A 14,467-nucleotide genomic window follows, 5' to 3' on the forward strand; every position below is an offset into this window, starting at 1 on the left:
TGGGGTTATTGGCAGCGTTTAGGATCTGATAGTGTAGGCGAACAAGCTTCCCTGGAGGCAGCCTGTTTCTCAGAATCTAGAATAAGGCCTAAAAATTGCTGAATTCTCATCGGCTGTAACCGAGATTTTTTGATATTAAGCAGCCAACCTAACCGCTCTAGGGCCGACATTGCCCTCTGTAGCTGTTCCTTACAATGTTTTGCCGTTTTCCCTATAATCAGGAAGTCATCTAAGTAGGGGACTACTAGAATGTTAGATTCACGTAGATGGGCCATAACTTCCGCCACCACTTTAGTAAACACCCGGGGAGCGACTGCCACCCCAAAGGGGAGGGCCGCATATTGGAAATGTTCAACTGACCCATTTAACTGAACCGCTACTCTGAGGAAGCGCTGATGGGCTGTATGAATGGGTATATGGTAGTATGCATCTTTTAAATCTAACACCACCATAAAGCAGTTTTGAAACAACAACTTTATTGTTGAATTGATTGTTTCCATTTTGAACGGCCGTATAACCAAGAAATCGTTTGAGGGACTTGAGATTAATTATAGTCCTAAAGGAGCCGTCTGGCTTGCGGACCAGGAACAGAGGGGAGTAGAAACCTTTCCCCCTTTCTCCCTCTGGAACCATAGTCAGGACTTTCTTGTGGCAAAGCTCATGAACCTCGGCCTCCAGGGCAGCTTGTTCTGATGTGGAAGACCTGAGAGGGGTGACCTTAAATCGATCTAGGGGAACCCGGGTGAACTCTAGTCGTAAACCCGCAGCTATCACCCCCAGTATCCAGTTGCTGCTAGAGATCAGCGACCAGGCTGGGTAGAAGGCAGCTAGACTCCCCCCACAGCATCTAGTCATTGGGGCGGTTTTTTAGTGTCACGTGATGGACATTCCTGGCGCCCCCCTCCTCCGAACATGAAACCTGTACCTCTCCTTCTTTTGTCGTCCCATCTGCCCTGATCTCTGGACGGCCTTCTATGGAAATATCCTTTCCTGGTGAAGGGGGGTCTATAAGAAGGATTCGGGAGGCTGGGGAACTTCTTTTTATCGTTCCCGGCTTTCTCTAAAAGTTCGTCCAGGACGGGGCCAAACAGATATTCCCCTCATATGGAATGGAGCAGAGTCGTGACCTGGCCTGGATATCTCCTGGCCAGCATTTTAACCAGAGGGCCCTTCGAGCTGCGTTTGATAACCCAGCTGATCTAGCCGCCATCCTTGCCGAGTCTGCTGAGGCATCAGCCAAGAAAGCCGCAGCACTCTGGATGATCGGTAGAGTTTTCCGACTGGATGCTCTTGGGGCTCCGTCCTTCAGATGGGAATCTAGTTGATCTATCCAGACCATCACGGATCTGGCTATACAAGTGGCAGCTATCGCTGGTCTTAGGGCGCCTGCTGACATCTCCCATGTTCCCTTTAGAAAGGAATCCGCTTTTTTATCCAGCGGGTCTTTTAAGGAGGCCATATCATCGAACGGTATGGAGGACTTATTGGAGGCTTTGGCTACTGCCGCGTCCAGCTTAGGGGCCTTATCCCATCTGTTTACCACTGGGTCATCAAATGGGTACCTCTGTTTGAAGGCAGGTGGTAAGGAGCCCCTTTTTTCGGGTCTCTTCCATTCCCTTTCTATCAGGCTCTGGACCTTATCATTTAATGGAAAAGCTTTGTGTTTCCTGGGATCTAGACCTCCGAACATTACCTGTGCCGAAAGCTCTGGCTTTGAGTCTGCTACTGCCATGGTGGACCTTATTGCTTTAACTAGCTTGTCCATCTGGTCTAATGGGAAGCAGAATCGGCTTGAGTCTTCATCCGAAGAGGATGAAGTGGAGGCCGGGGAATCCGAGGAGTAGTTGTTCCTAGGGGCAGCTGAGGACTCCGACCCTGAGAAACTAAATTCTCTCCCCCTAGAAGAGTCCCTTTTAGATAGGGCTTTCATCTCTGTCCCTGTAAGGATGGGGGAGAGTGCAAGGGCCTGTCAGTCTATGCCTGGGCCCCCGTCCCCTTCCAACCCCTACCGTCTGTCGCACACATGGCTGACATAGTCTTTTGGGGTGGCCGTCTGGTAAGGGGCAACTACAGAGCGCACATTCCCTGTGCTTCTGTTTTACCGTAGCTTTCCTCCCCTGCGAAACCAGCATAAGGGAACACTGCATCAGGGTACATTCACGGAGATCTCTTACCCATGCAGATGAGGCAGGTACCGGATCACGGAGGGAGGCAGGGGGAATCCTTTAGACTGGAGGAACTTCTGCGGCTCTGCTCACTCGTCCGCTTCCACTCGTATGAGGCTTCACCGAGGCCTCCTGCACGTCCTGCTGCTCTATGGGGGTTCTGTCATCCATCTCTGGGCCTTCAGAAGCACCCCGGCAGCATCACCTCCTGCCCTTTAAGGCCTCCCAGTATCCGGTCAGCAGGGCACTGGCGCGGCACCTCCCCCAGGAACCCTCCCGCGACCTTCCCCCGCATGAACCGTCCCCCCCCACCGCCTCGGGTACCGCACGTCCCCCCGGATCGCCGCGCACACTAGGAAGGCGGCCGGCACCCGACTTCCGGTTTTGGCGTTCCCGGCCCCGCCCCTTCCACCGCGTCACTTCCGCCGCGCGTCAGAGGCCGCGGGAGCGCGCGGAAAGGAGCCGGCACGGCGCCCCCGGCTCCGGTATGCCCGCCGCCCCCATGCGCGCCAGCCTGCGCTTGGCGACCGGACGCAACCGCCGACCCGGCCGGAGGGGGTTTGAGACCGGACCCCGGGGGAAAACGCATCAGGAGGGGCCTGCATACATACCTGGTGCCCGCATTCTGGAGACGGCTGTCCACCGGACCCTTTGCTCCGCCTGCTCTAACCACTGCCGTGGCGACCTACCCGGCCCCACCGTGGCGCTTCCAGGTACCCCGAGCTTGACCGAGGTAGGAGATCCCCCCGCTACCTGAGTCGGTCAGCCGGCCTGGGAATCCCTCGACGACTCCATGATGGACGATCTGAAGGAAGTCCCGTCCTCTAGGAACAGGAAACCAACTGATGCGTGGGAGAGGTGCCGCCCTTTTGTATCTGTAGGTTTCCTGTTCCTGAAGGGCGGATCCCCTCTCTCAGGTGGTGCTGTCATGGACGACCGATAAATTATCTCCCAATCACCTCATACCATGCACTGTCCTCCCTCCCCCACTGCATCTAGCTCACTCTCTGACTTTTAACCAGTCACAGAAGAAGAAGTAAGCAGGCTCCTTGCATCTTCTCGCCCAACCACTTGCACCAGTGACCCATTTCCGTCACATCTCCTCCACTCCCTTTCCCCTGCTGTCACCCATCACCTAACTAAAATATTTAACCTCTCTCTCTCTCTTCTGGTATCTTTCCCTCCTCATTTAAGCATGCCATCATACATCCACTACTTAAAAAACCATCCCTCGACCAAAACTGTGCCGCTAACTATAGACCTGTCTCTAATCTTCCCTTCATCTGTAAACTCCTGGAACACCTGGTCCACTCCCGTCTGATCCGCTATCTGACAACTCTCTTCTCGACCCTCTCCAATCCGGTTTCTGCTCTTTACACTCTACTGAAACTGCCCTCACTAAAGTCTCTAATGATCTACTAACAGCTAAATCAAATGGTCATTACTCCATGCTAATTCTCTTGGATCTCTCTGCAGCATTCGACACTGTGGATCATCAGCTCCTCCTCACTATGCTCCGTTCCATTGGCCTCAAGGACACCGTTCTCTCCTGGTTCTCCTCCTATCTCTCTGACCGCTCCTTTACTGTATCTTTTGCCGGTTCCTCCTCCTCTCACCTTCCCCTTACTGTTGGGGTTCCTCAAGGATCGGTTCTAGGCCCCCTCCTCTTCTCTTTGTACACTGCCCCTATTGGTCAAACAATCAGTAGATTTGGTTTCCAGTACCATCTCTACGCTGATGACACCCAATTATACGCTTCTTCTCCTGACATCACGCCAGCCTTTCTAGAAAACACCGGCGATTGTCTAAACGCTGTGTCTAACATCATGTACTCACTATATCTGAAACTGAACCTGTCAAAGACTGAACTCCTGGTGTTTCCTCCCTCTACTAATGTACCTATACCCGACATTGCCATTTCTGTGTGTGGTTCCACTATTACTCCCCAGCAACATGCCCGCTGTCTTGGGGTCATACTTGACTCCGAGCTTTCCTTTGTCCCCCACATACGATCACTGGCTCGCTCTTGTTATCTGCACCTCAAAAACATTTCTAGAATTCGACCTTTTCTTACTTTTGACTCTGCAAAAACTCTTACTGTTTCTCTTATTCATTCTCATCTCGACTACTGTAACTCTCTTCTAATCGGTCTCCCTCTTGCCAAACTCTCCCCCTCCAATCTGTCTTGAATGCTGCTGCCAGGATAATATTCCTCACCAATCGTTACACCGATGCCTCTACCGTGTGCCAGTCATTACACTGGCTACTCATCCACTCCAGGATTCAGTATAAACTTATTACCCTCACCCACAAAGCCCTCCATGGCTCAGCACCACCCTACATCTCCTCCCTTGTTTCAGTATACCACCCTACCCGTGCCCTCCGTTCTGCTGATGACCTGAGGTTAGCATCCTCAATAATCAGAACCTCCCACTCCTGTCTCCAAGACTTTACACGTGCTGCGCCAATTCTTTGGAATGCACTTCCCAGGTCAATACGATTAGTCCCCAATCCCCACAATTTTAAGCGTGCCCTGAAAACGCATTTATTCAGACTGGCCTATCGCCTCAACACATTAACCTAATCTATCCCTGTGTGGCACAGCCAAAAGTTTTACCATAACCAGGTTCCCCGTATCATGTTCCCACATGCTTTATACATCCATTAGCCCTCTGTGTCCGTACTGTCACACACTTAACACTATGGCTGGTCCATACAATCAGGGGCATCTGTTACCACCCACCTTTCGTGTCTCCCTCTTTCCTCATAGACTGTAAGCTTGCGAGCAGGGCCCTCATTCCTCTTGGTATCTGTTATGATCTATGTGATTATTGTTATGCTGTAATGTCTATTGTCTGTACAAGTCCCCTCTGAAATGTCAAGTGCTGCGGAATATGTCGGCGCTATAGAAATAAAATTTATTATTATTATTATTCCTTTTCTATCCTCTTCCCTTTTCATTTTTTCCCTTTTCTTTTCCCTTCCCCATCCCTTTCCTTCCCCTTCCTTCTCTCTCTCTTTCTTTTCCCTTTTTTCTGTGATTTCAGTTACTGTTGCGGTTTCTGGACTCTTAAAGGAACAATCAGCCATAAAAGAATAGAAACTGCAGGCTAGTGTTGGTTAAAGGGGATGTTCTGCTAAATATATTCAGGATAGGTGATAAATGTATGATCACCGGGTCCCAAGTCAACTTGAGAACAAGGGTCCCGAAGTTACCTGTGTCACAGGAGCGATAGTATACATGGATAGCCACTGCCCCATTCACTTCTATGGAACTGGCAGACCTCAACCTTCCATTAATCCCATAAGAATGAATATATGCTGAGCACCACTCTATTCACACAGGATACTTTGTTGAGCCCCCATTATATGGAGTGATGAGGGGGTCCGATCAGTCGGACCCGTCAGCGATTGTACTTTTATCGCTGATCCTGTGGATACAAGCACAATAGTTCTACTCCTGATCTATTGACTTTACAGCTTTCTATGTTACAGGGAATGTGGCACAGCCATTTATCTAATATGGTGCCATATGTTCACATTTTTTTTCCAAAGTACTACCGTAAGTACTTCATTGATGAGCCAGCTTCCATCACTCTATAGTACAATGACATTACAGAAGTGACTGGTGGCGATACGATGGCCATCTTCCCTCCATCTTCTCCTCTACCCCGGATCCTTGTCACCGTTCTTTCAGATTTCTCATTAGCACACGGTTACTGTGTTACATTGTATCCATTTGTGCTCTAAGTTTAATTTCTCCTTCGTCTCATTGGGGGACACAGAGACTGTGGGTGTATGCTACTGCCGTCTGGAGGCTGACACTAGGCATACAAAAAACAAGTTAGCTCCTCCTCCGCCGCATACACCCTCGCCCCGATAGCGGGCGGAAACCAGTTTTTTGCTTAGTGTCTTATGGAGGCACACGCAGTCTGGATCTCTCCAGACTAATTTTTTTCTAGTTTACCATGAAGATGAGACAGGGGCGACGGATCCTATAGAAAGGGTCCGATCTCCCCAAACCAACAACGGGCGAGCATGCGTTGAGTATCGCCTCTGCGTATCCTTTCCCGCACCGAGGGACATATCTGGGACCCCGGGGTACCGGGAGACGGTAGACAGTCTTATTGAAGCAGTCAATCAGACTCTGGTATTGACGATGATGTCTCCCTAACCGCAGGTCATAAGGTATCCTTTAAGAATACCAGGAGACCACATAGAGTATTTAGCACTCAGTATTTAGTTCGAGGATATAGTGCAGCGGCATAGGAAACGTCAAGACAAACGTTTTTCAGGACAGAAAACGCTGGAAACGAGATATCCGTTCGCATCGGAACTTTGTAAAACATGGGCGAAATCTCCGGTAGTGGATCCCCCAGTGTCACGCCTGGCTTCAAGGTCCTTGTTGTCAGTACCTAGCGGTTCTTCCATTAAGGACCCCACGGATCGACTCATAGAAGGTTTAGCTCGCTCGGTGTATGAGGCATCGGGATCAGCGCTCTTTCCTTCTCTTGCGGCAACGTGGGTAGCCAAAGCCATGATGTCATGGTCAGATTCTTTAAACAGGGTCCTACAGGATAGAGATTTGCCAACGGAAGTGGCTGAGATAGCAAGTCAGATCGCGATGGCGGGTGACTATTTAATTATTCATCCTTGGATGCGGCTAATGGCTCGGCTCTAGCGGCAGCAAATGCAATCGCCATTAGGAGAGCCTTGTGGTTAAGGTTATGGCGGGCTGACTCTATTTCTAAGAAGTCGTTGACTTCCCTGCCTTTTCAGGGTAATCGGCTATTTGGGGAGAAATTAGACAAGCTCATTTCAGATGCTACAGGGGTTAAAAGCAGCTTCCTTCCACAGCAAAAGATTAGGCCGCCTTTTCGTCAACCTCAGGCGCGCTTTCGAGCATTTCGCACCCCCGGGTGGATGGCAGCGGCCAGTACCTCCGCCCCAGCTTGTTATAGCCAAGACAAGGAGCGTCAGGTCACGTATAGAACCAACCCGCTGGGTAGGATGCGGGGCCGCCCTCCCAGATCAATGGGGGCCAGGTCCCAGAAGCCCTCAGCGAAATGACTCGAGGCATCTAGTACCCGAGGACAGCAGAATAGGCGGACGTCTGCGCAGGTTCTGCCGCGTCTGGGTCGCGGTGGCGCGACCCAGACGCGTCGCGCATGGGTGGCAGAATTAGTGTGTTCCGGGTACAAAGTAGAGTTTGTCAAAGATCCGCCAAGACGATTTTTTCTTTCCCGCCTTCCCAAAACGGAATCCCGGGCAGAGGCATTGCTAGGGGCCATCGAGGTGTTGCGGCGCAACGGGGTCATTGTCCCTGTACCAGAGTGCGAGAAGACCCAAGGATTTTATTCCAATCTGTTCGCAGTCCCCAAGAAGGACGGAACAGTAAGGCCGGTTCTGGACTTAAAGCTCCTGAACAGGTTCATCAGGGTCAGGCGTTTTCGCATGGAATCTCTCCGGTCGGTCATATCGTCCATGGAGCATGGGGAATATTTAGCCTCGATCGATGTCCAGGATGCCTACCTGCACATCCCTATTTTTCCCCCGCATCAAAGGTTCCTTCGGTTTGCAATCGATGGCCGGCATTTTCAATTTGTGGCCCTACCTTTTGGGTTGGCCACGGCCCCCAGGATATTCACGAAAGTTATGGCGGTCGTCATGGCCGTACTACATTCTCGGGGCATAGTGGTTTTGCCGTACTTAGACGACCTCTTAGTAAAGGGGCCGTCCTTTCGGGCATGCGAGGAGAATGTCAGCATCACACTGGATACCCTACTCGCCTAGGATGGTTGATCAACGGGAAGAAGGCATCCCTTACCCCAGCTCAGAGGATTCTATTCCTGGGGATGATTTTCGACACTTCCCGAGGGTTGGTAATTCTCCCTCAGGACAAGGCTCGGGCGCTCCGGCAGGGAGTCCGAAGTCTTCAACAACCGGGCCCTCACACTATCCGGTTCGGGATGAGGGTTCTAGGAAGGATGGTGATGGCGTTGGAAGCAATTCCGTTTGCTCAATTTCATCTCCATCCCCTGCAGCATGCTCTCTTAGCGGCTTGGGACGGGAGTCCGTTCTCCCTCGATCATCAGTGCAGGTTGCCCTCTCAGGTTCGACGGGCGCTTCAATGGTGGACACGCGACTCCTCTCTTCGTCATGGGAAGCCTTTTCCCCCAGATCATTGGTTGGTGATCACGACCGATGCAAGTCTTTTCAGCTGGGGGGCAGTCTTCCGGCATCACACGGCCCAGGGGCAATGGTCGCCTCAAGAGGCGCGTCTTCCGATCAGCCTGTTGGAGTTTCGAGCGGTGCGGTTGGCGCTGCAGCGTTTTCAGCACTTGCTAGCAGGACGCCCAGTCCGGGTTCAGTCAGACAACGCCACGGCAGTGGCGTACGTGAATCACCAGGGAGGCACGCGCAGCAGGGCAACCATGCGCGAAATAGAGCATGTGCTCCGTTGGGCCGAGAGGCAACACTCTGTAATCTCAGCAGTCCACATTCCAGGTGTGGAAAATTGGGCAGCAGTTTTCCTAAGCCGGCAGGGCGTCGCGGCCAGGGAATGGTCCCTTCACCCCGAGGTCTTCCAGCAGATTTGCCAACGGTGGGGGACTCCAGACGTGGATCTGATGGCGTCCAGGGAAAACGCCAAGGTGGGCACGTTTGTCGCTCGGTCTCAGGACCCGCGAGCAATCGCGGTGGATGCGTTGGTCCTACAGTGGAGCCATTTTCGGCTCCCATACCTGTTTCCCCCACTGCCGCTTCTCCCAAGGGTCATCAGAAAGATCAAGACAGAGGGGGTCCCGGCAATTCTGCTGGCCCCGGACTGGCCCCGTCGAGTATGATACGTGGATCTAGTGCAGCTCCTCGCCTTGGCGTCTACCGGAATGGCCAGACTTACTGTCTCAGGGGCCGATCTGCCACCCGAACTTAGGGGCCCGGGCTTTGACGGCATGGCCGTTGAATCTTGGATTCTGACCCAGGTGGGATTTGGGCGTGAAGTGGTTGCGACAATGGTTAGCGCCCGGAAGCCGACCTCGGCGAAAATTTATCACAACATTTGGAAGGTTTTCTTTCATTGGTGTCGAGAACACGGGGTTGCGCCATTATCCTTTTCGGTCCCCAACATCCTGGCTTTTCTGCAGTCCGGCCTAGACGCAGGGTTGGCGCCGAGTTCCCTTAGGAGGCAGATATCGGCCTTGTCAGTCCTTTTTCAGCAAAAGATCGCTTCCAATATGCAGGTCAGGACGTTCATTCAGGGGGTCACTCATTTGGTGCCCCCCTATAGAGCACCCATAGACGCCTGGGACCTTAACCTGGTCTTGGGTGTCCTACAGGAAGCCCCGTTTGAACCGTTACAGGAAATTTCTTTGTCATATCTCTCCAGGAAGGTTGTATTCTTGGTAGCCATAACTTCCATTAGGCGGGTCTCGGAGTTGAGAGCATTATCTTGCAGAGCTCCTTTTCTGACTTTTTTTAAGGATAAAGTAGTCCTTAGACCACCGCCTTGTCTGCCGAAGGTCGTGTCTCCTTTCCATATTAATGAGGACATTGTTCTGCCTTCGTTTTGTCCAGCGCCAGTGCACAGAGTGGAAAGGGCGCTCCACTCTTTAGATCTGGTAAGAGCTCTCAGGAGGTATGTGTCAAGGACAGCACCTTTTCGCCAGATGGACTCGTTGTTTGTGATTCCCCAAGGGCGCAGGAAGGGTCTCGCAGCCTCACGGTCAACCATAGCCAGATGGATTCGCCTAACTATTCAGGAGGCTTACTGTATTAGAGGCGCACCGATTCCAACAGGGATAAGGGCGCACTCTACTCGGGCAGTGGGCGCCTCTTGGGCGCTTCGGCACCAGGCTTCGGCAGAGCAGGTATGCAAAGCAGCAACCTGGTCCAGCCTGCACACTTTTTGTAAGCATTACAATGTGCATACTCAGGCCTCGTCGGATGCGAGCCTGGGTAGGAAAATTCTCCAAGCAGCAGTGGCACACCTTTAGACAGAAGGGCATGCGGCTTGGATCGGTGAGTTGTCCTCCCACCCAGGGACTGCTTTAGGACGTCCCACAGTCTCTGTGTCCCCCAATGAGACGAAGGAGAAACATGGATTTTTGTGAGTACTCACCGTAAAATCCATTTCTCCGAGACGCTCATTGGGGGACACAGCACCCACCCTGATAGCCAGTTGGCTCTTGTTTATTTAATTAGTATAATTCCTTATTTAATGTAGGGTGGTCCTTTTTCAGTCATATGATTTTCTGCGTTAAGGCTAATTTATGGATGTTCTCCTACTGCTTTTGCACTAAACTGGTTTCCGCCCGCTATCGGGGCGAGGGTGTATGCGGCGGAGGAGGAGCTAACTTGTTTTTTGTATGCCTAGTGTCAGCCTCCAGATGGCAGTAGCACACACCCACAGTCTCTGTGTCCCCCAATGAACGTCTCGGAGAAAAGGATTTTACGGTGAGTACTCACAAAAATCCATGTTTCCTTCGGTTGTAGATCTGTGTACGATTATGGCCGATAGCTGGAATTTCCGTATTATAATGTCATATTTTTCTCCTTTTTATTGTTGCTTCTCAGAATGAGGATATTGTGCCCAGTTTTGGAGACGATTATCTTAGAGGTAAGTGCTCAGCCAAAATCTCCGACCGTTTCAAATGTAATTTCTCAGCTCAGTCCAATCAATTAGGAGATTTCAAGTAGCATTGAAAACAAATGGTGGCGGAGATTAAATCTGGGCGTATTATTTAAAAAATGTCAAAGTATTGGAATCCGGTTTTAATTATATGTATTTTTTTTTTAAATGTAGTGGTTTTTGTTAATGTTCATGTGACTGAGAACATACAAAACAATTTGTGAAAGCTAGCAGTTCTCCCACTGGCCACTAGAAGAAGCGATGAGCCGGCTCTTCCTGCTCTCTGTATCAGACTTGTTAGCTTTACTGTGTATACAGGAACAGATGAGCAGTGTCATGTCATAGTTATTTTTAGGGGATGTTCACATTGTGATCCCTCCAAAAAATGCAGTAAAAACTTAATATGCACCCTAAAATGTCTTAAATAAAAAGCACAGCTCACCATGCAAAAAAAAAATAAACAAGCCCTCACACAGCTCTGTCTGTGGAAAGGTAAAACAAAAGTTACAAGTCTCATAAAACAGACAAATCCAAATTATTAATATTTTAAAGTTCTGATTTTTTTGTTACCATTAAAATATGAAAAAAAAACCTTATGAGTTTAGTATCGCTGTAATCGTACTGATCCGGGGAATCATCTTGTCCGGTCATTTTTACCACCTGATGGATACATTAGAAACAAACTCCCCCCAAAAAACAGAAACAGATTTACATTTTTTTTTCCACAGCACTTGGAGAGGTTTTTCTCTTTTCAATACATTTTAGGGTGTCGGTGTCATTGAAAACATCCCGTCCAACAAAAAGACCCTCTTACGGAGACGTCGATGGAAAAATATATAGTTGCGGTTCTTGGAAGAAGAGGTAGAAAAAAATGAGTGGAAAAAAATACCAGACTCATAAGGGGTTAAAAGTAAACACTAATCAGGATGGCCACAAAATAAAGACAAATTGGGCATCAGTAAAATAAAACACAGGAACAGAATAAAGACCACCGCTATGGTGAGGTCAGGAAGGGCAAGGATGTTACAAAGGGGAGTAGGGCACTGTAAGGACCCGACATACAGTACAGACCAAAAGTTTGGACACCCCGTCTCATTCAAAGAGTTTTCTTTATTTTCATGACTATGAAAATTGTAGATTCACTCTGAAGGCATCAAAACTATGAATTACCACATGTGGAATTATATAATTAGCAAAAAAGTGTGAAACAACTGAAAATATGTCTTATATTCTAGGTTCTTCAAAGTAGCCACCTTTTGCTTTGATTACGGCTTTGCACACTCTTGGCATTCTCTTGATGAGCTTCAAGAGGTAGTCACCGGAAATGGTTTTCACTTCACAGGTGTGCCCTGCCAGGTTTAATAAGTGGGATTTCTTGCCTTATAAATGAGGTTGGGACCATCAGTTGTGTTGTGCAGAAGTCTGGTGGATACACAGCTGATAGTCTTACTGAATAGACAGTTAGAATTTGTATTATGGCAAGAAAAAAGCAGCTGAGTAAAGAAAAACGAGTGGTCATCATTACTTTAAGAAATGAAGGTCAGTCAGTCCGAAAAATTGGGAAAACTTTGAAAGTGTCCCCAAGTGCAGTAGCAAAAACCATCAAGCGCTATAAAGAAACTGGCTCACATGAGGACCGCCCCAGGAAAGGAAGACCAAGAGTCACCTCTGCTGCGGAGGATAAGTTCATCCGAGTCACCAGCCTCAGAGATCGCAGGTTAACAGCAGCTCAGATTAGAGACCAGCTCAATGCCACACAGAGGTCTAGCAGCAGACACATCTCTACAACAACTGTTAAGAGGGGACTTTGTGCAGCAGGCCTTCATGGTAAAATAGCTGCTAGGAAACCACTGCTAAGGACAGGCAACAAGCAGAAGAGACTTGTTTGGGCTAGAGAACACAAGGAATGGACATTAGACCAGTGGAAATCTGTGCTTTGGTCTGATGAGTCCAAATTTGAGATCTTTGGTTCCAACCACTGTGTCTTTGTGCGACGCAGTAAAGGTGAACGGATGGACTCTACATGCCTGGTTCCCACCGTGAAGCATGGAGGAGGAGGTGTGATGGTGTGGGGGTGCTTGCTGGTGACACTGCTGGGGATTTATTCAAAATTGAAGGCATACTGAACCAACATGGCTACCACAGCATCTTGCAGCGGCATGCTATTCCATCCGGTTTGCGTTTAGTTGGACCATCATTTATTTTTCAACAGGACAATGGCCTCAAACAGACCTCCAGGCTGTGTAAGGGCTATTTCACCAAGAAGGAGAGTGATGGGGTGCTACGCCAGATGACCTGGCCTCCACAGCCACCAGACCTGAACCCAATGGAGATGGTATGGGGTGAGCTGGACTGCAGAGTGAAGGTAAAAGGGCCAACAAGTGCTAAGCATCTCTGGGAATTCTTTCAAGACTGTTGGATGACCATTTCCGGTGACTACCTCTTGAAGCTCATCAAGAGAATGCCAAGAGCGTGCAAAGCAGTAATCAAAGCAAAAGGTGGCTACTTTGAAGAACCTAGAATATAAGACATATTTTCAGTTGTTTCACACTTTTTTGTTAATCATATAATTCCACATGTGTTAATTCATAGTTTTGATGCCTTCAGAGTGAATCTACAATTTATTCAGTTGCCATGACAGCACCACGAGAGAGGGGATCCGCCCTTCGGGGACAGGAAACCTACAGACATAAAAAGGGCGGCCCTCTCTCCCGCCTCAGTTGGTTTCCTGTCCCTGACAGGGGATCCCTTCAGACATACCTTTAGATCACGGATGAAGGCCCAGGCCTGCCGGCTGACTCAGGCAGCGGGGGTCCCCTGCCTCGGCCTGACCAGAGCTGTGGAAGTGCCGCACGGCAGGGGGGGAACTGTTGGTGCAGGCGGTGCCAGGTGGAAGTAGCCTCCAGGGGGAGAGCCTACTTCAGGACGCCCAAGAGCCGGTACCGGGTGAATAGGCCCGGTTTCCTTTTCCCCCTCTCCCGACCCTGGGGGGGGGGGGCGGCGCTGTCCTTTCCCTTGGCGGGGGGAGGGCGCGGGCCTGGGTACGTCCGCACTATTGCTAGGCGTCTGCTTCCGCATCGGAGGGCGGCCGTCGGCGTGTGGGCGCGGACTAGTGACGCGGCCGGCCGCGCCGCATGACGCGCCGGTCACACGCTGCAGGCCGCGACCCTGACGTCAGAGGTGTGCGCCTCTGGAGGAACTGGGGGTAGCGGTGTGTGCATGTGCGGCGTCTGGGGGGGGGGCGTCTCGCTAGCCCCCGTCGGGGGCGCGGTGGTTCCAGGCGCAGGGAAAGAGGTACTCGGCGGGCCTGATGGACGACACCTGCGAGCCCCAGAGGGGGGCGGTACCGTGGCTACATAAGGGCTCAGGTCACAGTGGGAGCTGCTTCTGGCCCTGTGTCATTCCATAATGGCGTCGCAGGAGCAGCCAGAGCCTCTGGAGGAGACGTAGCCTCAGTCTTTAGAGAAACCGGAGCAGCGCTCTAGTAGCAGCAGCCGCTCTGAGAAACATAGGTCCACCCAGAGGGCGAGACCTGAGAAGTCCATGAGCCGTAAGGGGTTGGCGGCTCCAATGGACCCCCCACAGAACCCGGTACTGCGCTGTTATAAGCCAGGGTAAGTGAGCTACGAGAAAGTTCACTGGGGTGATTATCTGTTCCCCTTATGTTCCCTCT

General features: G+C 50.6%; 1 protein-coding gene across 3 annotated transcripts in view; it reads left to right on the plus strand.

Annotated features, from left to right (window-relative positions):
• The window catches only part of AK5 (adenylate kinase 5), a 198,934-nt gene that overhangs the window by 151,245 nt on the left and 33,222 nt on the right, over window positions 1-14,467 (plus strand). For all 3 annotated transcript variants that reach the window (XM_073544832.1, XM_073544831.1, XM_073544830.1), the window contains one exon: window positions 10,740-10,782. In XM_073544832.1, coding sequence (XP_073400933.1) covers window positions 10,740-10,782 — 43 coding nt within the window. The remainder of the gene's footprint in view (window positions 1-10,739; window positions 10,783-14,467) is intronic.

This window comes from Dendrobates tinctorius, unplaced genomic scaffold (assembly GCF_039654945.1).
Source record: "Dendrobates tinctorius isolate UK_male_01 unplaced genomic scaffold, ASM3965494v1 ptg000138l, whole genome shotgun sequence".
Taxonomy (NCBI): domain Eukaryota; kingdom Metazoa; phylum Chordata; class Amphibia; order Anura; family Dendrobatidae; genus Dendrobates; species Dendrobates tinctorius.